Below are 25,897 nucleotides of genomic sequence, written 5' to 3'. Positions count from 1 at the left end.
GACTTCTAGGATTAGGACAAATCTAATAAGAAAGGAATCTAACTCTTTATTGAACTATAACATCTAAGGATATATACTCCTTCTTGGACTCTATCACGAAAAATACCAAACAATTATAATCATATCATTACGGAATAACCAACAGTTAGTTCATGGCTTCTATGTCCCATTGACCAGTCGATCGTTTTTCTCCAAATGGTTCTTGAATAATTTTTTTTCCTACTAAAAATTAATTATGAAATTATATATGCCTTTTCATTATCACGAATGAGACACGCCCTTAAATTAATTATGAAATTATGCCCCTTCAAAAAAAATTATGAAATTATGCCTTTTCATTATCACGAATGAGACACGCCCTTAAATTAATTAGCATCATATTAGTCGGTAAAAGAAAACAATTAGTCTAATTATTTGCTCTCCCGGCCCGGCCAATTTTTAGAATAGTCGAATGATTAAATTTTCTCCATGTTTAGGGATGCAATATTAATTGTGGGAGTAGTGCTATACGTGCGTCAAGAGTCCGACTGGTGTCCGGCTCTTGACCCACGTGGCACGGCTTTTTTCTTTTTTTATTAAAAAAAAAATTCAGGGAGAGAGTGAGAGGGAGAGAGACTAACCGTAGAGAGTGGTCGACTCTGGTCGATGGCGCTCGGGTCTGCTGGATTCGAGAGAGCTGGGCGAGGGTTGGTCGGTCGTTAAGCCGTCGGTCAATCGGTGAGCGATGGTCTGTTGGGTGAGAGAGAGAGAGAGAGAGAGAGAGAGAGAGAGAGAGAGAGAGAGAGAGAGAGAGAGAGAGAGAGAGAGAGAGAGAGAGAGAGAGACGGAGAGACAGCGAGCTGGGAGCTGGCTGAAGGACGGTGTGGGTCAGAGGGCGCCGGTCGGTGGGCGCCGGTCCGTCGTTTGGAGAGAGAGAGAGAGAGAGAGAGATAGCGAGCTAGGAGCCGGCCGAGGAATGGTGCGGGTCAGAGGGCGCCGGCCGGTCGGTGGGGGAGGGGACGGTGGCGGGAGAGGGTGAGATTTGGGAAAATGGGGGGAAAAATTGGACAGTGAGACTGAAATGTTGACTCACCCGCGTTTTCAACGTTTATTTTTGAATTTTTTTTTTAATAAAAAAAAGAAAAAAGTCGTGCCACGTGGGTCAAGAGCGGGACACCGGCTGGACTCTTGACGCACGTATAGCACTACTCTAATTGTGGTAGTCCACTAGTAAACTATATATATCGATATTTGCGCACACCAAAAAAAGTCAATGTTTTACCAACTGGCTGATGGGAGGGATCCAACTAACACTAGCACTATAAATTTGAAAAGTTAGTGAAAGAAATTTGTAGAACAATCACTTGTTTCTCTCCTTTCTGTAATGGTGCTGCAATATCCCTTGGCTCTCACCACTTTCATTCTTTTCCTCTCTTTGGTTTGGCTGTTCAAAGTACGTAAAAGATCCAAAGTTCAGAAATTGCCTCCAGGGCCATGGAAGTTGCCTCTTATAGGAAACTTGCACAACTTGGTAGGATCACTACCACACCATGCTCTAAGAGAACTAGCCAGGAAACATGGACCCCTCATGCACCTTCAACTGGGTGAAGTTTCTACACTTGTGGTATCTTCCCCCAGGATGGCCAGTGAGTTCATGAAGACACATGACCTTGCCTTTGCGTCGAGGCCACTATTTCTTGCCGCTAAAATTATGACCTACGGTGGCTCAGACATTGCCTTTTCTCCATATTGTGATTACTGGAGGCAAATGAGAAAAGTCTGCGTGTTGGAACTCTTAAGTGCGAAGAGGGTCCAATCCTTCTCTTCTCTTCGAGAAGAAGAAGTTCATAATCTCATTGAGTCCATCCACTCATCTTCAGGATCTCCAATCAATTTTAGTGAACATATTTTTACTTTGACGACTACTATTATATGTAGAGCAGCATTCGGTAACAAATGCAAAGACCGAGATGAATTTCTATCATTGGTCCAGGAAATAATATCCTTGGCAGGAGGCTTTGAGTTGGCTGATTTACTCCCTTCACAGAAAGTTGTTCATATGTTTAGTGGGACGATATCTAAGCTAGAGAAGATTCATATGAAGCTGGACAAGATCCTGGAGAACATCATCCATGAGCACACGGAGAACCAAATGATGAGTGCATCAGCAGATGATCAAGAAGATCTTGTTGACGTCCTCTTAGGCCTTCAGAAAAGTGGTACACTTGAGTACCCAATCACAACCAACAACATCAAGGGTGTCATTTTTGTTAGTATTTCTGCTATAATCCTTGGGTTAAGTCACTTCTGTTGTCATCATCATATTTTTCTTCAATTAAAAAGAATCTGTAACTGTTTCTTGAGAAATCAGCGTTGTCTCAAAAGTGATGTTCTGTTCCGGATCCATTAACTGATCGATGCAGGAAAATTTATATGATGGCTAGGATTTTTTTATTATTATTATTTTTTTAAAAAAAAAATCAGGTTTTTCTAAGTATATTATGACTTTTTACTTTTTGGGTTTTCCTATTAACTTTTTTACTTCTATGATCTTGGATTTCCTGGAAAGTTTAGGATTTGTTTTATATGCTCTTTAAGATTTTCTAGTAGCCTTAGGATTATAATTCATAATCTATGAAAAGACTCTTATCGAATCTTTATTTTGTTACTTAGATTAAAAAATAAAAAGAAAAGTTTCTTTTGCTGTCAAGAATTTGAGAAAAAAATAGTACTTTCACACCGTGAAATTTTTAACTTAAATGGAAGCTGAAATAATATGAGTTAAACTTTGAACACATAATTATTGTTTTCATACTATGTTAAATTTTAGTTGTGGAAAAAGATTAAGCTTATAAAAATTTATGAATATAATCAATTAACCACTATTCTAAATTAGTAAATTTTCAATTTTTTTTTCAGGACATTTTTGCCGGTGGAAGTGATACTTCATCAACCATAGTGGAATGGGCTATGTCAGAAATGATGAGAAACCCTAGAGTGTTGGAGAAGGCACAAGCTGAAATAAGACAAGCCTTCAAAGGAAAGAAAAAATTTCATGAGAAAGATCTTCAGAATCTAAGTTATTTGAAGTTAGTGATCAGAGAAACACTAAGGCTACACCCTCCTGTTTCTTTGTTACTTCCAAGAGAATGCAGGGAGCCATGCACAATTGATGGCTATGAAATACCCATCAAAACCAAAGTCATTATAAATGCGTGGGCAATTGGAAGAGATCCTGCATATTGGCATGATGTTGAGAGTTTTATACCAGAGAGATTTGATAATAGTTCAATTGATTTTAAAGGGACTTACTTTGAATATATCCCTTTTGGGGCAGGAAGGAGGATGTGCCCAGGAGTATTATTTGGTGTAGCCAATGTGGAGCTTCCTCTTGCTCAATTACTATACCAATTTGATTGGAAACTCCCTGGCAGGTTGAAACCAGAGGATCTGGATATGATTGAAGTCTTTGGTGTAGTTGTCAAAAGGAAAAACAACTTGCATTTGATCCCTACTTCTTTTAGTCCTTCACATACCCTTTGAGGCATTATCATTATGGGAGCTTTGAACCTAAAAATTACTCGGAAGATGGTCTAGAAATTATCTTCATTTGTCATGCTTTTTAGATGATTTTTTTTTTTTTTTTTTTTTTTTTGTTTAAAAAAAAAAAAAGTGTTCTGAGTTTACATAAGTGTGAAAATAGTTGAAGTGTTTTCTTTTCTTTCTTTTATTTTTATTTGTTATTTGTTATTTTTTGGTTTTGGTTTTTTTTTTTTTTTTTTTTTTTTTTTAAAAAAAAAAAAAACTACAAAAAAAGAGTGTTATCAAACAAAGCGTATTATCTTAATAATAATAATAAGTTAGTCGTTATAAAGAATGATCATTTGTGCACAAAAAAGAAATTATGGGAAGAATGGTTGGTTTGGACATTCATGGAAGGAAAGAAAAAGTTTGAACATTTTGGTGAGTTCTTCCAATTATGGGAAGAATGATAAGAAGAAATTTGTGTCTAAACAAGTTATGTCAAGTATTATAACTTGTATGAAGTACAATCTTATGCATCTTAGAATATGATCATCAAGATGATAGTAATGAACTAGTGAGTGTTTGGTAAAATGTTGTAAAATTCTATTCACATCTCAAACTCTGAAAACTCTTCTCAAAATTAGTTAACCAAACAAATTTTCAGATGCAGTCCCACTACTAACATGTACATCTTTCAAAACAAATTACAAAATTCAAATCACTTTAAAAAAAAAAATTCAAAAAATAATAAAATAATAATAATTGTGTTGTATTGTGGCAACCATGCGTGGCTCCTAGTATGTAATACTCCCAAAATTAGATAATAATTTTAATTAACTTGGAGAGTTATTGTCAATGCCTTTAGAACAATTAATAGGTAATTGTCTAGGAACCTCCATTTGTGAACTAATTAGAGTGAAAGAAAATGAGAAAACGGAAGAATATCAAATCTGAGAATCTAAAAGTAATTAAACCTCAAATAATGATATCATCAAATATAGAGCAAGAGTTATTGAATCAAATCTAAACAAACCTGTTACCAAGGGATTATCCGCTTGACGTCTTCATCCTTACGAACCTCTCAACTCTAACCAAAATCAACCTGGTAATTACCGACACACCAAGGGATTTCAAGACAAAGGAGACCATTGAGTAGATTTATGACTTAGTAAATAAATCATTACAAAAATGGTTATGAAATAAGCCTTGAGTATCAACTTTTATTTGCGGAATCATAGACATAAGTATATATTTTGCAAAAAATGGCAAGTATCGGCCCCGTTACTATACTCTCATTAAAAGGTTATGATTTGTTTTGAAAATATTTACGGAGGCATAATTCTGATGACAATACTTATAGTTTAATGCAGGGAAAATCATGCTAAAAATACATTTGTATACGTATATGTTATAGTTTATCTCATATGGTCTATCCAGAATATTAATTCCTTCCTAACAAAGTTGGCACGGTACCGAGGATTAAAAACATAACAAATTAGTCCACACCTAGCTATCATCTGATGATGATTTATTACGATTGAGATAAGCATCAAGTAGTCTTTCTAACAAATGTTCAGCTCCAAGTTATTTAGATGTCTGGTATTAGCAAAACTGTTTAACAAGTTAAACAATAGTTATGGGCTTCTTTTTTGCCTCACATTTCCACATAGCAGACGGTTGAATAAATTGATACAAAGATATTGAACGGCTAGTGTAGACTTATTGTTAAGTAAATAGAATCAAAGAGTGAAGGGAGAATCTATACTTAATTCTCCTGAACGTCCAACCAACCATCCCACAGATTATCATTCTTAATTACTACTAATTAACTTATTATAAAGAAGACAATACTAATTTCTTAGAGCATCGGTTTTAGGTTCAAAGCCACCGCAATGATAATGACTCAAAGGGAAAGTGAAGGACTAAAAGAAGTAGGGATCAAATGCAAGTTGTTTTTCCTTTTGACAACTGAACCAAAGGCTTCAATCATGTCCAGATCCTTTGGTTTCATCTTGCCCGGGAGTTCCCAATCAAATTGATATAATAGTTGAGCAAGAGCAAGTTCAATATTGGCTAAACCAAATGATACTCCTGGGCACATCCTCCTTCCTGCCCCAAAAGGAATATATTCAAAGTAAAGTCCCTTTAAAATCAATTGAACTACTAGCAAACCTCTCTGGTATAAAACTTTCTGCATCGTGCCAATATGCATGATCTCTTCCAATGGCCCATGCATTTATGACGACTTTGGTTTTGACGGGTATCTCATATCCATTAATTTCGCATGGCTCTCTACATTCTCTTGGGAGTAACAAAGGAGCAGGAGCGTGAAACCTTAGAGTTTTGTTGATCACTGACTTTAAGTAACTTAGATTCCGAAGGTCTTTCTCATGGATTTTTTTCTTCCCTTTTAAGGCTTCTCTTACCTCTGCTTGTCCCTTCTCTAGCACTCTAGGGTTTTTCATCATTTCTGACATAGCCCACTCTATTGTGACAGATGAAGTATCACTTCCAGCAGAAAATATATCATAGAAAAAGTTGAAAATTTTAGAATAATGGTTAAATAATTATATTCATAAATTTTATATATAAGCTTAATGTTTTGAAACAACTGAAAACTTAACATGATATCAAAGGTGATTTTGGGTTCAGACTTTAACTCATACTAGTTAAATCTGCCATTTAAAGTACATATTTCACAGTGTTAACACTCCTCTCTCTCAAATATTCTTGACAACAAAAGAAAGAAAGATAAAAGAAACTTTTATTTTATGGAAAACTTCACTTATAATCATTGATCTTTCGTCACTTTTTAAAATTAAGTATTCAAACTTTAAAAAGAGTCAATTTAAGGTATCTATTTTTTATTTTTTTATTTTTAATTTTAACCCTCTGATCGAATTTTCCTTTAAATCCGGTCAAATTTCTCAAAATGTCCCTCATTTTTTTTAAGGAAAAAAAAATGTTTTTTTTGCAAAGATTTAAATGTTAGTAAGAATTTAACAGAATTTGCAAAAATATCCATGCCTAACTCTTTGAAAATTTTATAATATTTTTTTTTCAAAAAAAAAAAAAAAAGCCAAGAGTATTTTGAGAATTTTAGCAAGATTTAAACGAAAAATTCTAATGGAATGTTGAAATTAAAAAAAAAAATAAAAAAATTGAAAGATGAATACTCTAAATTTACACTTTTTAAAGTTAGAGTATTTAATTGCAAAAGTGATTAAAGATTAGGAATTATAAGTGAAGTTCTCCATTTATTTTATAAAACAAATCAATAATAAACTCAATGATCTCAATGATAAAATAAGATTCAATACAAACCTCTTTATAGGTTATGCATCTTAATCCTAAGGTTATTAGAAAATACTAAAAAAGCATATAAAATAAACTTTCCAGGAAAATCCAAGAATATAGAAGTACTAATTAAAGTTAGTATTTTAGAAAACCCAAAAAATAAAAGTCCTAGCTAATTAATATTATTAGAAAAACCTGAAAAATAAAACAGGAAAAGAAAAAAAAAAATCCTAGACATCGTAAACTTTTCCTACATCAGTTAATGCATGGAGCTGGACTCCACTTTTGGGACAACAGTGATTTATTTATACTAAGAAACATTTATTGATTCTTTTTAATTGAAAAAAAAAGAAAAAATACTATAGCTATTTTTAGTGTTTTTATAATGTTTATTTGGAAGGATATAAATGTAATAAAAAAATTATATCTATGTCTTTATTTTTTTTTTATTACATTTATGTCATTTCAGATGAACATCAAAAGAATAATAGAAAGAGTTCTAGCATTTCAATATATATATATATATATATATATATGATAATGACAACAGAAGAGATTGTTCCCATGAGACCCCAAGTCAATAATTAGGATTATAGCATAAATACTAACCAGAATGATGGCCTTGATGTTGTTGGTTGTGATTGGGAACTCAAGTTTACCACTTTGTTGAAGGCCTAAAAGGACGTCAACAAAATCTTCCTGCTCTGCTGATGCACTCATCTGGTTCTCCCTGTGCTCATGGACGATGTTCTCCAGGATCTTGTCAATCTTCCTATGAATCTTCTCTAGCTTAGCTTTCATCCCACTAATTGCATGAACAATTTTTTGTGAAGGGAACAAATCCGGCAACTCAAAGCCTCCTGACAAGGATATAATTTCCTTGAGTAACGATCGAAATTCATCTTGGTCTTTGCATTTGCTGCCGAATGCTGCTCTAGATACAATGGTACTGGTCAAATTGAAAATATGTTCACTAAAATTGATTGGTGATCCTGAAGATGAGTGGATGGACTCAATTAGATTATCAACCTCTTCTTCTCGAAGAGAAGAGAAAGACTGGACCCTCTTGGCACTTAGGAGTTCTAACACGCAGACTTTTCTCATTTGTTTCCAGTAATCACAATATGGAGAAAAGGCAATATCGGAGCCATCGTAGAACATAATTCTAGTGGCAAGAAGTAGTGGCCTCTGCGCAAAGGCAAGATCATGTGTCTTCATGAACTCTTCGGCCATCTTAGGGGATGATACCACAACTGCAAAAACTTCACCCAGTTGTAGGTGCATGAGAGGTCCATACTTCCTGGCTAGTTCTCTGAGAGCATGGTGTGGTAGTGATGATCCTACCAAGTTGTGCAAGTTTCCTATAAGAGGTAACTTCCATGGCCCCGGGGGCAATTTCTGAACTTTAAATCTCTTACATACCTTTAACAGCCAGACCAAAGAGAGGAAAAGAAGAAAAATGGTGAGAGCCCAGGAATACTGGAGCACCATCACAGAAAGGAGAGAGACAAGTGATTGTTACACAAATTTCTTTCGCTAAAGTAGCAAAATTATAGGAAAAATGATTAAAACACTCACATTACACAACACCAAGGCACATTGGAGTGGGGCCCACACATGGACCCCACTTCATTGTGCCTTGGTATTGTGTCATTGTTGTGTAGTGTGAGTGTAAGGATCACTCCCCAAATTATAGGGCTATCAGCGCGCAGTTGGACCCATCAGCCAGTGGGAAAACATTGACTTTCGTCCAAAGATATTGGACTAAGCACAATTATTGCCCGTTTATTGTGCAATCCACATCAGCCCATACGCCTAACTGATAAGATGGGTCTCACTCGTGTGAGTGGTTGTGCACAAATTATACTTGTGCACCAAGCTTTTTTCTAAGATAAGATATCAGCCAAGGTAAGGATGTGATTCTTTGATCATATGGTGGATATGGTTTGAATAAAATGTAGAATAATATTTTATTTTAAAAAAAATTAATTTAATTTTTTAAAATTTTATTTCATAAAGTTAAATCTCGTAATTCGTACAATAAATTAAAATAATATTTTAATTAAAAAAACTCAAACGGACCATCAAGCTCTAATGTTTGTTTAGAAATCGTGCACGGCTCTACTTATTCAAAGTTTTGTCTCAAATACATACAACTTGTACCTTTGTTAATTTCTTCTAACTATTTACTTTATAAATAGAAATGCCTATATAAACCACTGATTTTGTAAGGCAGCAACATTTTAGCACGATTAAACTTTTTACTTTAGGCTTGACTAGTTTCACGCGGTGTGGAGATGAACTGCCAAACAGGAGATTGGAGTGATTTTGCGGTTGTAGCGTGTAAAATAAATGAATAGGTAACTTCACAAATGAATATTAATTGGATTATACGCCGTTTTAAGATAAATGTATTGAACTAACAAACGTTTTAAATTGAGACATCTACATTTTCAAATCTCTCACTTAAGGATACTCTGTTAGGATTTAAATCTTGTCCAAAATTTTAAAATACCCCTGTATTTTTATTTTTATTTTTGTAAAAATAGAAATTTATAGAATTTTCAAAGATTTAGGCATTGATATTTTTGCAAATTTCGTTAAATTCTGACTAACACTTAAATCGTAGCATTTTTTTTCCTAAAAAAAAGTGGGGTATTTGGGATACTCCGTTAAGATTTAATAATAAATCCTAATAAAGTACCCTTAAGTGAGACTCTTGAAAACGTAAAATGGTGTATAAATATTTGATACCCTTTAGTGTAGTTATCTTAATAAATAATAGTACAGGAATAACATAGTTTGCGAGAAAAAATAAAATAAACAGAGTTAACATTCGGTTTGAGCTTCTTTTTGTTTTGAAAATGTCAACTCTTTACCTAGTAGTTGTAACAATGTACAATTATAAATGACAAAATAAGACTTGAAAATAATTTATATGCTACCATAACCCCCTTTCACTACAAAATATATATATAAATATAATACGTTTACAATTCCGTACAATTTTAGCACTTTGCTGATGGCCTAAAAGGACGTTAACAAAATCGTCTTGCTCTGCTGATGCACTCATCTGGTTCTCCCTGTGCTCATGGATGATTTTCTCCAGGATCTTGTCAATCTTCCTATGAATCTTCTCTAGCTTAACTTTCATCCCACTAATCACACGAACAATTTTATGTGAAGGGAACAAATCCGGCAACTCAAAGCCTCCTGACAAGGATATAATTTCCTTGACAAACGATCGAAATTTATCTTGGTCTTTGCATTTGCTACCGAATGCTGCTTTTGCGCAAATGCAAGGTCATGTGTCTTCATGAACTAACTGGCCATCCTGAGGGATGATACTACAAGTGTAAAAACTTCACCCAGTTAAAGGTGCATGAGGGGTCCATGTTTCCTGGCTAGTTTTCTAAGAGCATGGTGTGGTAGTGATCCTATCAAGTTGTGCAAGTTTCCTATAAGAGGTAACTTCCATGGCCCCGGGGGTAATTTCTGAACTTTGAATCTCTTACATTCCTTTAACAGCCAGACCAAAGAGAGGAAAAGAAGAAAAGCTGTGACAACCAAGGGATACTGCAGCACCATCACAGAAAGGAGAGAGACAATTAATCCCCTCTCCCTCCCCTCCCCTTCTCTTAGGAAAGAATCTTTTTGTTGAGTCAAAATAGAAAGTGATCGATGTGATATAAAGTAGAAAGAATTTATATGGAAAAGTGGAAAAAATTTGTATTGTAGTGAGTTTTTTTATTTGAATAATAATAATAAATTATTGATGTGATATAAAAAGTAAAAAAAGAAAGAATGTTTTGAATTTGATAATTTTTGGGAAAGATGAAAGTAAGGGGAGGGGAAGGGAAGGGGAAGGGGAGGGAGTTACTAAACGGGGCCTAAGTGATTGTTACACAAATTTGTTTCACTAAAGTTGCAAAATTATTGTGCTATCAGCAGTTGGGTCCCGTCAGCCAGGAGAAAACATTGACTATTCGTTCAAAGATATTTAGTATATTGGACACGTACTAGCAGTCTAGCTAGCACAATTATTGCACGACACAGAAGCTTTGTACAGAGATATTTAGAGTACACCTATGTAAATATCAATGAAAGATTTGACAGGGAATAAGTTTGATTAACTTAATCAGAACCTAAGTATTGATGTAATATAGGGGTTTGTCAAGGAACAATACATTACAGTATTGTTCATATACTTTCTTTTTTTTTTTTCATTTTTTTATACTTTTCACTACTAATCAACATCAAAATATTTCAACTTTTTTCACTTTTTTATATCACATCAATAATTTTTTATTACTATTCAAATAAAAAAATTCACTACAATACAAAACTTTTTCACTTTTTTATACAAATTCTTTTTATTTTATATCACATCTTCACTTTTTACTAATTTCAAAAACTAACAACCCACTACTTTGTTCTGTTCTGTAATGTCACTTGCCAAACAAGCCCATATATAGAGAGATGTTACAAGAGTTCATGTTGAACTATGATTATGTACGTTTGAAAGTAAAACCACCTTACACGCAAGGATAATTAAGTTTAAAATACACATGAAGATAACTAAGCTTATATGCTTTCTCTAATATTGAATTCAAATAAGTTTCATGATCTGAGGACACTATCTTTCCAGGCAATTTGTTGATGACCGTGTCTTGTGGTATATTGTTGATGTTGATGAGCTGGTCGTCCTGCAGTGTCATACATGATGAAGAGTTGCATGTGAAGTTGGAGTCTTTAGAAACTGAAGATGACTTGGAGTTGATGGTTGGAGGAGGTTCACTAACAGATATCAGCCAAGATAAGGATGTGATTGATCATGTGAATAATTCAAGCTCTAGTGTTTGTTTGTTTGTTTAGAAATCGTGTTCACTTCTACTTGTGTAGAGTTTTGTCTCAAATGCATACAACTTCTACCTATGTCAATTTCTTGTAACTATTTACTTTATAAATAGAAATGCGGCAAATGCCTAAACCACTGACTTGGTAAGGCAGCAACATTGGTTTTGAAAATATCAACTCTTTCCCAACTAGTTGTAACAATTTACAATTATAAATGATAAAATAAGACTTGAAAATAACAATGTACAATTATAAGTGGCCCTGGTGGTGGTAGCCACTGCAGGGCTACCATAACTGACTGGAAGTGTTAGCAGTGGAGGCCACATCTAAAAATTCATTTGGTTAAATAGTTTTGAGAAGAGTTTTCAATATTTGAGATGTAAATAGAATTTTACGATATTTTACCAAATACAAGGGGCGGAGGTACTCAGGAGCTTGTGCCCCCCCCCCTCCCCCCCCACTCAAGCCCCAAGGTTTTCCTCAAAAAAAAAATTAAAATTTTACTCTTAATTTTTTATTTTTGTTTTGCCACTCCCTCCCCCAAGTGCAAAAGCTGGCTCCATCCTTGCCAAACACTCACATAGTTTATGAATATCATCCTGATGATCATATTCTAAGATGCCTAGGATTGCACTTCATACAAGTTATAATACTTAACATATTTTGTTAGACACAAATTTCTTTTTATTAGTCTTCCCATAATGGGAAGAACTCACCAAAATGTTCAAACTTTTCTTTCCTAACCATGAATGTCCAAACCAACCATCCCACAAATGATCATTCTTCATAACTAGCTACTAACTTAGTACCAAGACAATACGCTTTGTTTAATAACACTCTTTTTTTGTCAATTTTATTTTCTTTTTTCAAAACGAAAACATTAATAAATAACTAAAAACACGAAACACTAAAAACTATTTTTACATTTATGTTATATTAAAACACTTTTTCAAAAAAAAAAAAAAAAAAAAAAAAAAAACATTGACAAACAGAGATAATTTCTGGACCATCTTTTGAGTAATTTTTAGGTTCAAAGCTACCGTAATGATTAGGGGTGTAAGATGAGCTCGGCCACTCGTCAGCTCGGCTCGATTCGGTTCGGTTAAACTCGATTCGGTCTCGGCTTGAATAATAAATGAGCCGTTCGTGAACACAATAATATATTCGAATATTAAACGAGACATACTCGTATAAACTCGGCTCGATTCGGATAGACTCGGATAAGCTTGTATAAACTCGTATAACTTCATTTTTACAATTTTTTTTTAGTATTATTTTAATTTTGTAATAAGAACATCTTAAGTAAAAATGAATCATCATCCAAATATGATAGATATAGCTTGAATTATTGTTGTGAGTTTAATTTTATAGATTTGTGTGTACATAAGTGTGTTTGTGAGTATGTGTGGTTATATGTGTTTGTGTGCACACATGTAATTTGTGTATGTGCATAATAAATTTATATACATACATATAAACTCGAGATTATATTATTTAAGATTCAAGTTAATTTATTTAATGAACTCAGATGATAAAATTTTAATAAGACTTGATTAATTAATGATTAATATGGATTTATGAAAATATAAACAATCATGATATTTACTTTATATAAGAAATGAATAAGTTAATTGAGCAGCTCGTGATAAGATCGAGCTCGACTCGTATTCGAAATAAAATTAAACGAGCCAAGCTTGAACAGCATATTTCGTTCGATGATAAATTCGAATTCGACTCGTGTTCGAAATAAAATTAAATGAGCCGAACTTGAACATTCAATACTCGATTCGACTCGGCTCGAATACAGCCCTAGTAATGATAATGCCTCAAAGGGTATGTGAAGGACTAAAAGAAGTAGGGATCAAATGCAAGTTGTTTTTCCTTTTGACAACTGCACCAAAGACTTCAATCATATCCAGATCCTCTGGTTTCATCCTACCCGAGAGTTTCCAATCAAATTGATACAGTACTTGAGCAAGAGGAAGCTCCACATTGGCCACACCAAATAAAACTCCTGGGCACATCCTCCTTCCTGCCCCAAAAGGGATATATTCAAAGTTAGTCCCTTTATAATCAATTGAACTACTAGCAAACCTCTCTGGTATAAAACTCTCTGCATCATGCCAAAATGCTGGATCTCTTCCAATGGCCCATGCATTTATGATGACTTGGGTTTTGATGGGTATTTCATATCCATCAATTGTGCATTGCTCTCTGCATTCTCTTGGAAGTAAAATAGGAAGAGGAGGGTGTAACCTTAGAGTTTCTTTGATCACTAACTTTAAGTAACTAAGATTCTGAAGGTCTTTTTCATGAAATTTTTTCTTTCCTTTGAAGGCTTGTCTTATCTCAGCTTGTGCTTTCTCCAAAACTCTAGGATTTCTCATCATTTCTGACATAGCCCACTCTATTGTGGTTGATGAAGTATCACTTCCACCAGAGAATATGTCCTGGAAAAATTGAAAATTTAGAATAGTAGTTAAGTGATTATATTCGTAAATTTTTATAAGCTTATTCTTTTTACATAACTAAAATTTAAGATAGTATGAAAGCAATAATTTTGGGTTCTACCTTTAACTCATATTACATCTTCCGTTTAATTAAGTTACATATTTCACGGTGTGAAAGTACTCGATCTTTTTTCTCAAATTCTTGACAAAAAAAAAAAAAAAGGAACTTTTCTTTTTCTTTTTTAATCTAAGTGACAAAAAAAAAGATTCGATAAAAGTCTTTTTATAGGTTATGAATTATAATCCTAAGGCTACTAGAAAATCCTCAAGAGCATATAAAACAAATCCTAAAACTTTCCAGGAAAATCCAAGATCATAGAAGTAAAAAATCCTAGCTAGCCATCATATAAATTTTCCTGCATCAGTTAATGGAACAGGACACCACTTTTGGGACAAAGGTGATTTATCAAGAAATAGTTACAGATTCTTTTTAATAGAAGAAAAATATGGTGATGACAACAGAAGTGACTTAACCCAAGGATTATAGCTGAAATACTAACCAAAATGACGCCCTTGATGTTGTTGGTTGTGATTGGGAACTCAAGTGTACCACTTTTCTGAAGGCCTAAAAGGACGTCAACAAGATCTTCCTGTTCTGTTGATGCACTCATCATCTGGTTCTCCCTGTGCTCATGGATGATGTTCTCCAGGATCTTGTCCACCTTCATATGAATCTTCTCTAGCTTAGCTTTCGTCCCACTAAACCTATGAACAACTTTATGTGAAGGGAACAAATCAGCCAACTCAAAGCCTCCTGCCAAGGATATTGTTTCCTGGACCAATGATAGAATTTCATCTTGGTCTTTGAATTTGCCACCGAATGCTGCTCTACATATAATAGTAGTCGTCCAAGTGGAAATATGATCACTAAAATTGATTGGAGATCCTGAAGATGAGCGGATGGACTCAATGAGATTATGAACCTCTTCTTCTCTAAGAGAAGAGAAGGACTGGACCCTCTTGGTACTTAGGAGTTCCAACACGCAGACTTTTCGAATTTGCCTCCAGTAATCAGAATATGGAGAAAAGGCAATGTCTGAGCCACCGTAGGTCATAATTTTAGGGGCAAGATATAGTGGCCTTTGCGCAAAGGCAAGGTCATGTGTCTTCATGAACTCATTGGCCATCCTGGGGGATGATACCACAAGTGTAGAAACTTCACCCAGTTGAAGGTGCATGAGGGGTCCATGTTTCCTGGCTAGTTTGCTGAGAGCATGGTGTGGTAGTGATCCTACCAAGTTGTGCAAGTTTCCTATAAGAGGTAACTTCCATGGCCCTGGGGCCAATTTCTGAACTTTGGATCTTTTACATACCTTTAACAGCCAAACCAAAGAGAGGAAAAGAATGAAAGTGGTGAGAGCCAAGGGATATTGCAGCACCATCACAGAAAGGAGAGAAACAAGTGATTGTTCTACAAATTTCTTTCACTAACTTTTCAAAATTATAGTTCTATTATTGGCCCTGTTCACTAAACTCTTTTCCCCTCCCCTCCCCTCCAATTATTCTTTCCTGTTTGTGTTAGGACGAAAAAGTGTGAAGTCTGCAAAATAAAAATTCAACATTTATTTTGTATTCCCATTTTACCCCAGTTTTTAAATATAAAAAACGAAAAAAAATAGAAATAAACTGAAAGGTTGTGGGTAAAATGAGAATAGAAATAAATGTTGGCTTGTTGAAGAAGCCAACATTTTAGCCTATTCCCATCAGCCGGTTGGTAAAACATTGACTTCTTTGGTGCAAAGATTTATTATTGGACTACCACAGTTGGTAAAATATGTGATATATGGCTTGCCACGTCAAGGTATAAAAAGTGGGCGTAAAAAAGTGTGCCTAAGTGTAGCAGCCCTGCATCCCTAATTTTATGCCTCCTCATTCGTGAAAATGACAAACCATAATTGAGCAATGAATGCTACAGCGTCTTCTTGGGTCCTTCTCGCGAGTCGCGTCCTCCTCAGCTGACGTGGAAGGCTTTTTTTAATCTTAAAAATCTGCATCAAAAATAGGACATTAAACAGCTTTAAAAAAAAAAATTCAAATCAAACTAAAAGTCTGGAATACGCTTCCCTTCCCCTCCAAAATTTTCAGCTCCTCCCTCTCGCTCGCTCTCCGGTCGTCCACCGGCGGCGTTGTTTCTGTCTCGCCGTTTGTCTCTCTCGGCGGTCGGCCACCTTCAAAACCCATTGAGAAAGAATCGGATTCTCACTTGATCAGCTACAGTCCTGTTCCCCCAAAAAGGTCAGCTTTTCTTTATTATTAGCTCTTATACGGGTGTAAGAAAGAAACAAAAAGAAGAGGGGGAGATTGCATGATTTTTGCTTTATTGAATTTCTTGTTTGTTTGTTAATTTTGTTCTTGTTTCTCCCTCAGAGCTAGAATTGAAACGATGAGTTCAATCTCTGAAAGCCTGCAATGCAGCCGGAGAATAAACGAGATAGTCCTGAATCTGTAATCTTTTGATGATTATCTGCGGGCCATGACTGAGCGTAAGGGGAATAAAGGAGGGTTGTGGTGGCTCAAGATTATTTGGATTGTCAAACGCAGAGTCGGTGAGATTATCTGGAATCTTCCTGACAAATGGTTTTATACGGAAGCCAAGGGGAGAATGCGAAAGAGGAGCCGTGTCTGCAGATTGCGTTTGGGAGTGGCTTCAACTGTAATAGTGCGGTTTGGGAGGCCCTGAGGAATGTAAAACCTTCTCCTAATAGTCCTTGGGAAGATTGCATTCATATGTATCCGGTACAGACAGTTGCATAGCTCGACCACAATTCGGTTGGGCTCTGGGATGTCTCGATAGTTTGAACCAGGCAATTATCTTGTTCTTCTGTCCTCCCTTGTCACTTTTTATGTTTAGAACAAAAGCCATAATATGTGGGCTTGTCTTTATTTCTGGTATGTATTGTGTCTGGATTAATATGGTGTATGCATTCCTTTTTTCAAAGGGATATATATATATATATAAGATCCAGCTGTACATGGAGTTCATTTCATTTAGCTTGTGACAGAATTTGACTGCATAAATTCCAATTCAAATGTAAACCATGTTCGGGATTGTATTCTAATGAATCACATGGACGACAGATGCTATGGGAACCCACTGATGCAGGATGATACTAGGGAAAAAATTCTGCCTTCAATTCATATACCAGAGCTCAAAAAATGTATATATTAAATTGCTCATCAAATATAAATTCCACACCTTAACTGTACAAATATATATACATTCAGCATCCGAAATAATTGTGTACCACAACAAAATATCCAACTGGGACCAATGTCTTCCTAGAACAAATAGTAAAGAGAATGCCATTTAACATGGCCATGATATAACTTCTTCCAACGAACTAGACGTACTTCCGCTCTTAGGTTCTTCAACTTTACCATCCCCATCTATTATTTCATATAGTGGGCCATTGTCTTCTTTATCATCCAACTCTAAATCACATAAAAAAATTAGGTATAATTACACTTTACCCCCCTGTTTTATCCACGAGATGGCAACTTACCCCCAATGTACCAAAATTGTTAGATGACCCTCCCAAACTTGTCAACGTGTGGCAAGTTTAACCTTCTATCCACTCACCCGTCTGTTTGGACGGAAAGTCGGTCATGTGCGTTGCACGTGACTATTTAATACATTTTTCCTTTCCAAAATACCCCATCCCCATCAAATATTATACCCGCACATGCGTCCAATGTAGTAAACTAATGCATTTCTCCTTGTCAAAGTACCATCGACACCAAGACCATCCTAGCCCTAACTGTCTAGCTCAAGAGCTTCGACTCCAGCGTGGGACTAAGCTTCGAGTCTAGGTTTACACGGCCATTCTCGCAGAACAAGTACGTCGGCTCTTCCTTCATTTCTCAATTCATGGATCCTTTATCTCTCATGCATGGCTTCCACGATATCTCCATCTGTAAATTCAATTCTTCCACGACGTGCATGTTCCTTTCAATTTCTGCAGGACCGAACTCTTACAATTTCTCTCCAAAAAAACAAAGACTTGCAGCACCGAATCCATGGGTGAGAATCAAGGCTCATGCCACTTTCCATAAAGGGCAGGGCCGATATGCACGTCATTTCCAAATCCATGCAGCATCGACACCCGTTATTCTCTAACCTATAGCCGTGCACCAAATCAAGACATGTTTTCTTTCCATATCATGCAGCAGAAGACACGTGATCTTCCAGACCTGAAGAACCGAGAAACACGCACTTAGGGATCACACTTTTTCCTTTAGATATTCAACACCGAATGAAAGACACACCCGACAGTGCACTAAAACAGGAAGGAAGAGCCGTTGGGCAATCTATCGCAATCCAAAGGCGGTCTATCCCGATCGTGGCCAGCAAGTGTTCTGGGTGCGGCGTTGGTGCAGTGAGTGCACCAATGTACCAATCTCTGCAGTAGATACTTCAAAAAGAACATAGGTTAGTGATACTTCCCGTATTGAGAGCTTGGTGATCATGACATGTGGTTAGTTGATGGAGGTTTGGCACGGTCTGGTCTGGGCAACCACAAAGATTGCAGTGCAGTAGCTCTTGATGAATATGCTGTTGTAGGAAAACTTACCTTGACATAAATAAAAAAATAAATAAAAAATAAAAAAAAAAATTCTCCACGTCCTCTGTTTCATGTTCAAAAAACATAGCATGACAGAGCCAATCCTATATTATCGTTTGGTTCTCGCCATCTGGCCACTTTCTGTGTTGACCTGCTTGCCTGACCATCATGGATTTGAAGAGAGAGTCATGCATATGAACAATCTGTCACTTTACTAATTACTTAGATATTTGCGTGTCCATGTCTAATATTCTGTGGGTTGGGTTTATATATATATAAAACTACTTTATCTAAGATAATAAAAAGGTACTTCCAAAAACTACAATATTATCTTCATGAAAAGAACCTGCAGAAACAGAACTTTACATCGGCAAGTACTTTAACCCAGTAACACACATAATGATGGAAAGATCACAATTATTTACCATAAGCTCTTATGTCTTCATTGCTCAACCATATCTCCTTAACTCCATTTGCTATTACAGATTTTACACGTCCGACCCGCAATGTTAAAATTCTGATAAAATAACCACCTAATTCAAGTAAATGATAAATACCTATATCATGATACTTACGAGGCTATCAATCGTGTAGCTACCTAAATGACCACGGGCGTGCTTTGTCTTGCAATAAGTTCAAGCACCTAAACAACCAACATTAATCGGAAGAATCTCAACAAATTTGTTCTTTCTCACCATTCATTCACAAAGATACAACAAGCCGGAGAATTCCTCTTTCAGCGATAGTTGCACTGGTGAGTCACCGCGCCGTGTTCCCGTGCGGCACGAGCAACTTCGAGGAGCAACTGGACCGTGTTGGAGCAGCTGGACAGACGGGTTGAATGGGTTTTTTTCCTTTTTTTTTTTTTTTTAATGCATGTACTGGTATGAAGGCTGTTTGGGACGGGGGTATTTTGGGAAGGAAAAATGCATTAAACGGTCACGTGTAACGCATGTGACTGATTTTCCGTCCATACTGACGAGTAAGTGGACGGATGGTTAAACTTGACACATGTTGATAAGTTCGGGAGGGTCATCTAACAATTTTGGTACATTGGGGGGTAAATCGCCACCCCGTGGATAAAACAAGGGGGTAAAGTGTAATTATCCCAAAAAATTAATACCAAGTTCAAAGCTATAATTGGTGGGTCAAAGAAAAATAATTCGAAGCTAACCAATTTCAGGGTTGTCTTCATCGGTTGATGCATCGTCACTTGAAATATGTTTCCGCAAAGATTCAATTTCACCCTCATTCTCCAAGTGTGAGCTTGAAATGTCCATTTAGAAGAACAAAAGGTAGCCACAATGAGTAACTGAAAGGCAAACAAAATTCACAAGTCACAACAAAAAAACAAACCATTTTAGTATATAAATGAACAAAAGGCAGTTTAAATGACAATTTGACATTTTCATACACATTCTCCCTCACAAGAACAAGACCAGTACACCTGAAAGAACAACCCTTTCTAGAGATTAATTACACTTTGAAATTTAAACTTTTGTTTCAAGTGATCACAACTGTCACGACACTTGCGGAGGAAATCAAGACTTTTTTCTTTCAAGTTTCTACTCTTTTTAGAATATGTTGCTGGGTTCGAAACTTGCGGAGAATCCTTATCAACATGTGCTCCAATATATTTTAATGGACAGTGCAAGGCCATCACAAAATCACCCAACTAACAACAAACTACAACCAAAATCAAAACCCAACGCCAAAATCCCTCTAAATTTCGGCCAAATCTGATTTTTTTTTTTTAAGCAAACCGAATCACAACCCAGCAACAACATACCCAAAGAGTAATGCAATGATATTTTTCCTTTCCCTACCACCATATGTAGAAGAAAACCACAAACCCAAAAGCAAAAAAATACAAGCAAATCATCAAACACATCAGCTACACAAACAAACATGTAAAACAACAGCCACAAATCCAAAAGCCAAACAGGGGAAACAATAGCCAACCAGAAAGTCTAAATGCAAAAATCGTCTGCCAGAAAAATCAAAATAAATTCGTGAAGGCAAACTGGAAAAATAAAAATAAAAAAAAATCTAGATCAAAAGTGGGTTTAGCTAAAAAAGTAATACCAACAACATTTACCAGAAAAATGTGGTGTCTGACGGTGGAGGATGGCCGCTAAATCTGCCGGAGACAGAACGCCGGAAAAGGATGGCCCGGTGGAAGGTGGCCGACCGCCGAGAGAGAACAAACGGCAAGACAGAAACAACGCCGCTGGTGGAAGACCGGAGAGCGAGCGAGAGGGAGAGAGACAGTTGTTAAGCGGCGGTTTCCTGCGAGCGTACGGAAGTTGCACAGAGAGAGAGAGAGGAGCTGAAAATTTTGGAGGGACGGGAAGTGTATTCCAGACTTTTAGTTTGATTTTAATTTTTTTTTTTTTTTTAATAAAAGCTGTTTAATGTCCTATTTTGATGCAGATTTTTAAGATTCCACGTCAGCTGAGGAGGACGAGAGAAGGAGTCGAAGGACCCAAGAAGACGCTGTAGCATTGCTCCATTTCATAATTTTGGAAAAAACTGACTGGTCAATGGGATGTAGAGTATTTTAGAGGCCATGGATATGAAGCCAAGAGAGAGAGAGCTGCTCTTTCTTGCAATCTGAATGACTTGTAGGTGACTGGTCAACGCTACATAAATATGTCATATTCCTAACCACATAGAATACCTTAGTATCTTTTTGGAGAATGTTTATGTACTGGTGTACAGAGTTAAATAACAGTACAAACTTAGTACATGCAAATCATCCGATGAAGATTTTCTAGGATTGAATTTAGGATCATTCACGTGCAAGCAAATCTCTTTAAACACAATAAAAGCTTCATCTGTAAGTCTTTAGATGAAGCATTTGCCCAGCATTAATATATAAACAAAGACCATGTGAGAGAGAGAGAGAGAGAGAGGACTTTCCAGGAATCTAGTGATAAATTGTCACTTCTTTTTTCAAGTTTTCTAGTCCACTTTTGGGTAAGTAGACATTATTGTCACAATGATTTAAGATGAAAGAGGCTTCATCCCCATACATTACTAAGTCATCCTCAAATATGAACAACGTTCTTCAAACAGAATGTCATGAAGATAATAATTTACATAACAAAGAAACTGAAAGAAGCCTTGGACAATAATCGATCTTATTGTTGGAAACCAACCAAACCGATGGTTCTAGCTCCAACAGTACTGATTTCGCATAACAGCAGGTTTCTATTTTCCTCCAACCAATCTAGCTGGATTTCCAACACTAGTAGTCTTAGGAGGCACATCCTTCAGAACCACTGACCCTGCACCTATTTTAGCTCCTTCTCCAATTGTTATATTACCCAAAACCTTTGTTCCTGCTCCTATAAAAACCCCATCACCTATCTTAGGATGCCTGTCTCCAGAAACTTTCCCTGTACCACCAAATGTCACATTATGCAGAATTGTGACATTATCTCCTATGACTGCTGTCTCTCCAATCACAACACCAGTGGCATGATCAAGTAAAATCCCCCGACCAATTCTCGCTCCAGGATGGATGTCCACTGCAAAAACCTCAGATATTCGACTCTGAAGTAGGAGTGCCATGACAGTCCTTCCTTGTGACCACAATTTGTTTGCCACCCTGTGAGCTTGGCATGCAAGAAAACCTTTGAAATTCAACAAGCAATGGACATAACTGAGGCAGGCAGGGTCTCGTTCTCTTACAGCTCTGAGATCATCTCTAATGGCTCTCCTGACCTCCTGATCTTCAGCAAAAACGCTTAAGAGAATTTCCTTCAGTGCATCACTAGCAACTTCTGAATTTCCCAACTTCATCGCTAGCTGATTCGCTAACGCGCTCTCTAGTGAAACATGTGACAATATCGACGAGTAGTAGTATTTAGACAAGATAGGCTCTTGCTCCAAGTCACATGAAGCTTCCTCTCGGATTTTCAACCATAGCTCATCTTCATGATCCTCAATTGAGACTTTCTTCCCACCCCGGTTAATGGTTTTACATGAAACAAGATTTGACAAACTGGGGGATATGCAGAATTTGGACCTGCAACTAGAACTACTCTTTTGGAATTGATTGGGGTTCAAAGAAAATGCACTACTAGAAGTACTTTCGCTTCTTGAATTAGCAATACAAGCTGCCATTGTTTTGTGGAGCTCTTGATGGCTAGAATTGATGAAGTGAGTACAGAAGCAGATTGGACAGGAACAAAGAAATGAAGGGTTGTTGTAATACTGGGAAGCCAAAGTACGGTCTATATATATATACTTGTGAGGAGGTGAGTGATCAACTTTGCCAAGAACCAGAAATTTCTTGGTAACAACAAAGTACTTGTGTAATTGAATTTCAAAGATTCAACCCATGACGTTTGACATGACGACTCTTCTCATTATCGTTGTATTAAATTTTATTGCGGTCTAAAGTCCAATTTGCTTTCATTGGTGGCTCCGATGTTTGCTGAACACTCCATCATGTTTATGTCATCAACCTCGTCATGAGTTACGTAAGTGAAATAAGAAAAAGACCCTTTAAACCATGGTGTGTGAATTTTCCGTGTGGGGAATGGATGTGTACGCTGCAGTGATTTGTTTATTCTGAACAGGGGGGCGGCAATTCATGTTTATTCGTGGAATTTGGATTGTATCGAATCTGTAAGATTATATACATTAATTTACAAAACGACTTAGATTCTTAAATCATAACTTATTAATTTTGTGTTGAACTTATATATATCGAATTTGCAAGTCATGTAAAAATTAATGTTAGCCATTAATGTCGAATGTCGAATGTCGAATTCTAATCGTGTCAAGACATAAGTATAAGATTATATAAATTCATTCTAACTTGATTCATATGATTAAACAACTCAGACCCTCAATTCTAACTGCTAATTTTGTGCAACTTTGTTTTTCCTCTTTGCAGGAAAATCTTTCGGATTATACTTCTCTTACAAACTCACATGTGATTGGTGAGTGCCACGTGACACAACATAAATGATAAATAAATTTAAGTATTTAGTGGCTGACAAGTGAATTTGTAAAGAACTTTTAGTAAAAGCTTAATATCCTAACAACACCCTTTTTGGGTAAAATGATGAAGTTAATATTTTGTACTTAACACATTAGCCGTGGGAAATTCGTATGAAATTGCGATTTTATATATAAATATATAATCCATGTAAATGGAACTCATATGCACATTATGAATGAATCTTACTGACAGGCTGAGACTTTTTTTGTGGAAACTGGCAGATATCCTTCCTACAACTTCTAGGGTCAACTCCATATTGCCCTCTCCAAATAGATTGCCGATATGCTATCTTTGCAAATTGGGTGATGTTTCCCTTCGTCATTTGTTTTTCAATTGCATTTTTGCACAATTTGTTTGGAGGCACTCATTTTGGCCCCTGAATTCTTCAGCATTCAGTCTTATCTCATTGACAAATTAGATACAACAGATTATTTCTCCGGGGCAATTTCTCAATATCCCTTCATCATATTATCACAAGATTCAAATCTTTGCAGAGTGGCTTGTGACCTCTTACGGTTCTATCGGAATAAAGCTCATCACGAAGGAATCACCATTGATATCCACAACATCTCAAAACATATCAATATGACTACTTTGGAGCATTACACTTCTTGGCATCCGTCTCTCCCCATTGTCATTGTGGTCGACAAATGGATACTTCCTAAACCAACATGGGTTACAATTAATCTTGATACTGCTATAAGAGGCTCTTTATCAATGTAAGTTGCAATCTGCAGAAATTTTCAAGGCTACATTCTTCATATGGCATCTCAGCTCTCTCCCCCTTGTCATCCAAACTATGGTGAAGCGCTTACTGCCAAATTAGTGGTTTCACTAGCGTCATCCCTACAACTAAATCACTTTATTTTGGAAAGTGATTCACAAGTTGTATTATCAGCTCTCCAAAATCTTTTTGTTACTTAGATCGAAGGATCTCTTCCATAATTCTTAGAACATTAGAGTCCATCGATCCTAGCTTCTTCCTCTTAAAAAGCTCACAAAATTGTAAGAAGTGCAAACTTCTGTGCCCATCATGTGGTACATTGGGCCGCAACTAGATTGTTTTTAGGTAACATTTCCATTTATCCTTTACCATTATCTTTTGTTCTTATTGTAAGTGGTAAAGACCTCTCGTCTAGAGGCAGCAGGCGTCTTTCCACCTAGTTTTTCTTGCTTTCCTATTTTTTGTTTCAGAGTATCTATAAAAAAATAAAAAATAAAAAAGCTTTTTAAGTACTTCCAATATCTAATTAGAGTTTAAATCAAAATGGCAAGTGGTAGGTCACTGTTGCAAAACAAATTATTTAGTGACCAGATCGAATTAAGTCCCAAGTCAAGGTATCACAATCTTACTATAATCCATAAAATAATAATAATACTACAAAAAAAAAAAAAAAAAAAAAAAAAAAAAAAAAACACCAACAACAACGTAATGTTAGCCCAAGCCCTATTTGGCTAAACCAAAGAGCTTGGTTTCTAGAGCAAGGGTGGCCTTTGGCGATCATGATGGGAAGACAATTTATTTTTGGGTTAAATTTTTCTTTTGTTGTATCAAATAGTATATATAATGTCATATGATTTAAAATTTTGAATAATGTGGTAATATATTAACTGCGTAGTAACATATACACAATTAAATCTGTAAAATCTAATATGAACAATTAAATAGATCATTTCTATTTCACTTAAAATTGAGAGAATCATGTTCCAAGCTTTGGGACCTCATGATAAGTACAATTTCAAGTGATTTATTATTTTTTTTAAATGTGTGAGACGATGACACATTATTTATGAATCACTTTTAGAGAAAAAAATTTGAAAAGTAAAGCATTTCTCGATTTTTGTAGTCTTTCACACGATTCCAAACAAGGCCCAAGTCTAGTTTTTTTTAAAAATAAAATTCCCCTCTTTTTTAGTTGGGCCCTAAGTTTAGCTTGACAATTGATATCCATACATCCAAAGTTCAGGCCTTAATCATGTTCATGGACTAGCCGTTAAAAGATTTTCCGTCCCAAACACAGAAGACGGTCAAATAGAAATAGATAGGCCTTATTATATTCCTAAACAATATATCGGCATACTCTAAAGATTGGGCGAACTTTTTTTTTTGCCGTCAAATCCCCTGGCTACCCCGGACAGGCGGTGGAAAT

At 36.0% G+C, this 25,897-nt stretch overlaps 3 protein-coding genes, 2 long non-coding RNA genes and 1 pseudogene across 6 annotated transcripts; 2 read left to right on the top strand and 4 right to left on the bottom strand.

Annotated features, from left to right (window-relative positions):
* The first annotated feature begins 1,279 nt into the window (after window positions 1-1,279).
* On the top strand, window positions 1,280-3,709 carry LOC133867597 (cytochrome P450 71D8-like). Its single transcript, XM_062304340.1, has 2 exons — window positions 1,280-2,248; window positions 2,899-3,709. The coding sequence occupies exons 1-2, from the start codon at window positions 1,364-1,366 to the stop codon at window positions 3,520-3,522; spliced, it is 1,509 nt and encodes a 502-aa protein (XP_062160324.1). The 5' UTR covers window positions 1,280-1,363; the 3' UTR covers window positions 3,523-3,709.
* A 1,418-nt stretch (window positions 3,710-5,127) lies between these two features.
* LOC133867707 (cytochrome P450 71D8-like) lies at window positions 5,128-8,344 on the bottom strand (annotated as a pseudogene).
* A 4,369-nt stretch (window positions 8,345-12,713) lies between these two features.
* On the bottom strand, window positions 12,714-15,704 carry LOC133867889 (cytochrome P450 71D8-like). Its single transcript, XM_062304659.1, has 2 exons — window positions 14,669-15,704; window positions 12,714-14,108 (listed from the first exon to the last, which is right to left on the bottom strand). The coding sequence occupies exons 1-2, from the start codon at window positions 15,548-15,550 to the stop codon at window positions 13,485-13,487; spliced, it is 1,506 nt and encodes a 501-aa protein (XP_062160643.1). The 5' UTR covers window positions 15,551-15,704; the 3' UTR covers window positions 12,714-13,484.
* A 374-nt stretch (window positions 15,705-16,078) lies between these two features.
* Window positions 16,079-17,150, top strand: LOC133868585 (uncharacterized). The gene is made up of 2 exons (XR_009900361.1): window positions 16,079-16,403; window positions 16,536-17,150. It is a non-coding gene; the product is annotated as an uncharacterized LOC133868585 (long non-coding RNA).
* A 177-nt stretch (window positions 17,151-17,327) lies between these two features.
* LOC133868587 (uncharacterized) lies at window positions 17,328-21,390 on the bottom strand. 2 transcript variants are annotated; one of them, XR_009900363.1, is made up of 3 exons: window positions 20,829-21,384; window positions 19,905-20,042; window positions 17,328-18,889 (listed from the first exon to the last, which is right to left on the bottom strand). It is a non-coding gene; the product is annotated as an uncharacterized LOC133868587 (long non-coding RNA). The 2 variants fall into 2 exon arrangements; XR_009900362.1 differs by having other exon boundaries at window positions 17,328-20,042; window positions 20,829-21,390.
* Window positions 21,391-21,648: 258 nt separating this feature from the next.
* Window positions 21,649-22,970, bottom strand: LOC133868584 (serine acetyltransferase 1, chloroplastic-like). The gene has a single exon (XM_062305516.1). It carries the CDS (start codon window positions 22,859-22,861, stop codon window positions 21,944-21,946), a length of 918 nt encoding a protein of 305 aa, XP_062161500.1. The 5' UTR covers window positions 22,862-22,970; the 3' UTR covers window positions 21,649-21,943.
* Between the last annotated feature and the right edge of the window lie 2,927 nt (window positions 22,971-25,897).

This window comes from Alnus glutinosa, chromosome 5, assembly GCF_958979055.1.
Source record: "Alnus glutinosa chromosome 5, dhAlnGlut1.1, whole genome shotgun sequence".
Lineage (NCBI taxonomy): Eukaryota > Viridiplantae > Streptophyta > Magnoliopsida > Fagales > Betulaceae > Alnus > Alnus glutinosa.
Note: the sequence above shows the minus strand (reverse complement) of the source record. Positions and strands in the feature narration are given on the sequence as shown.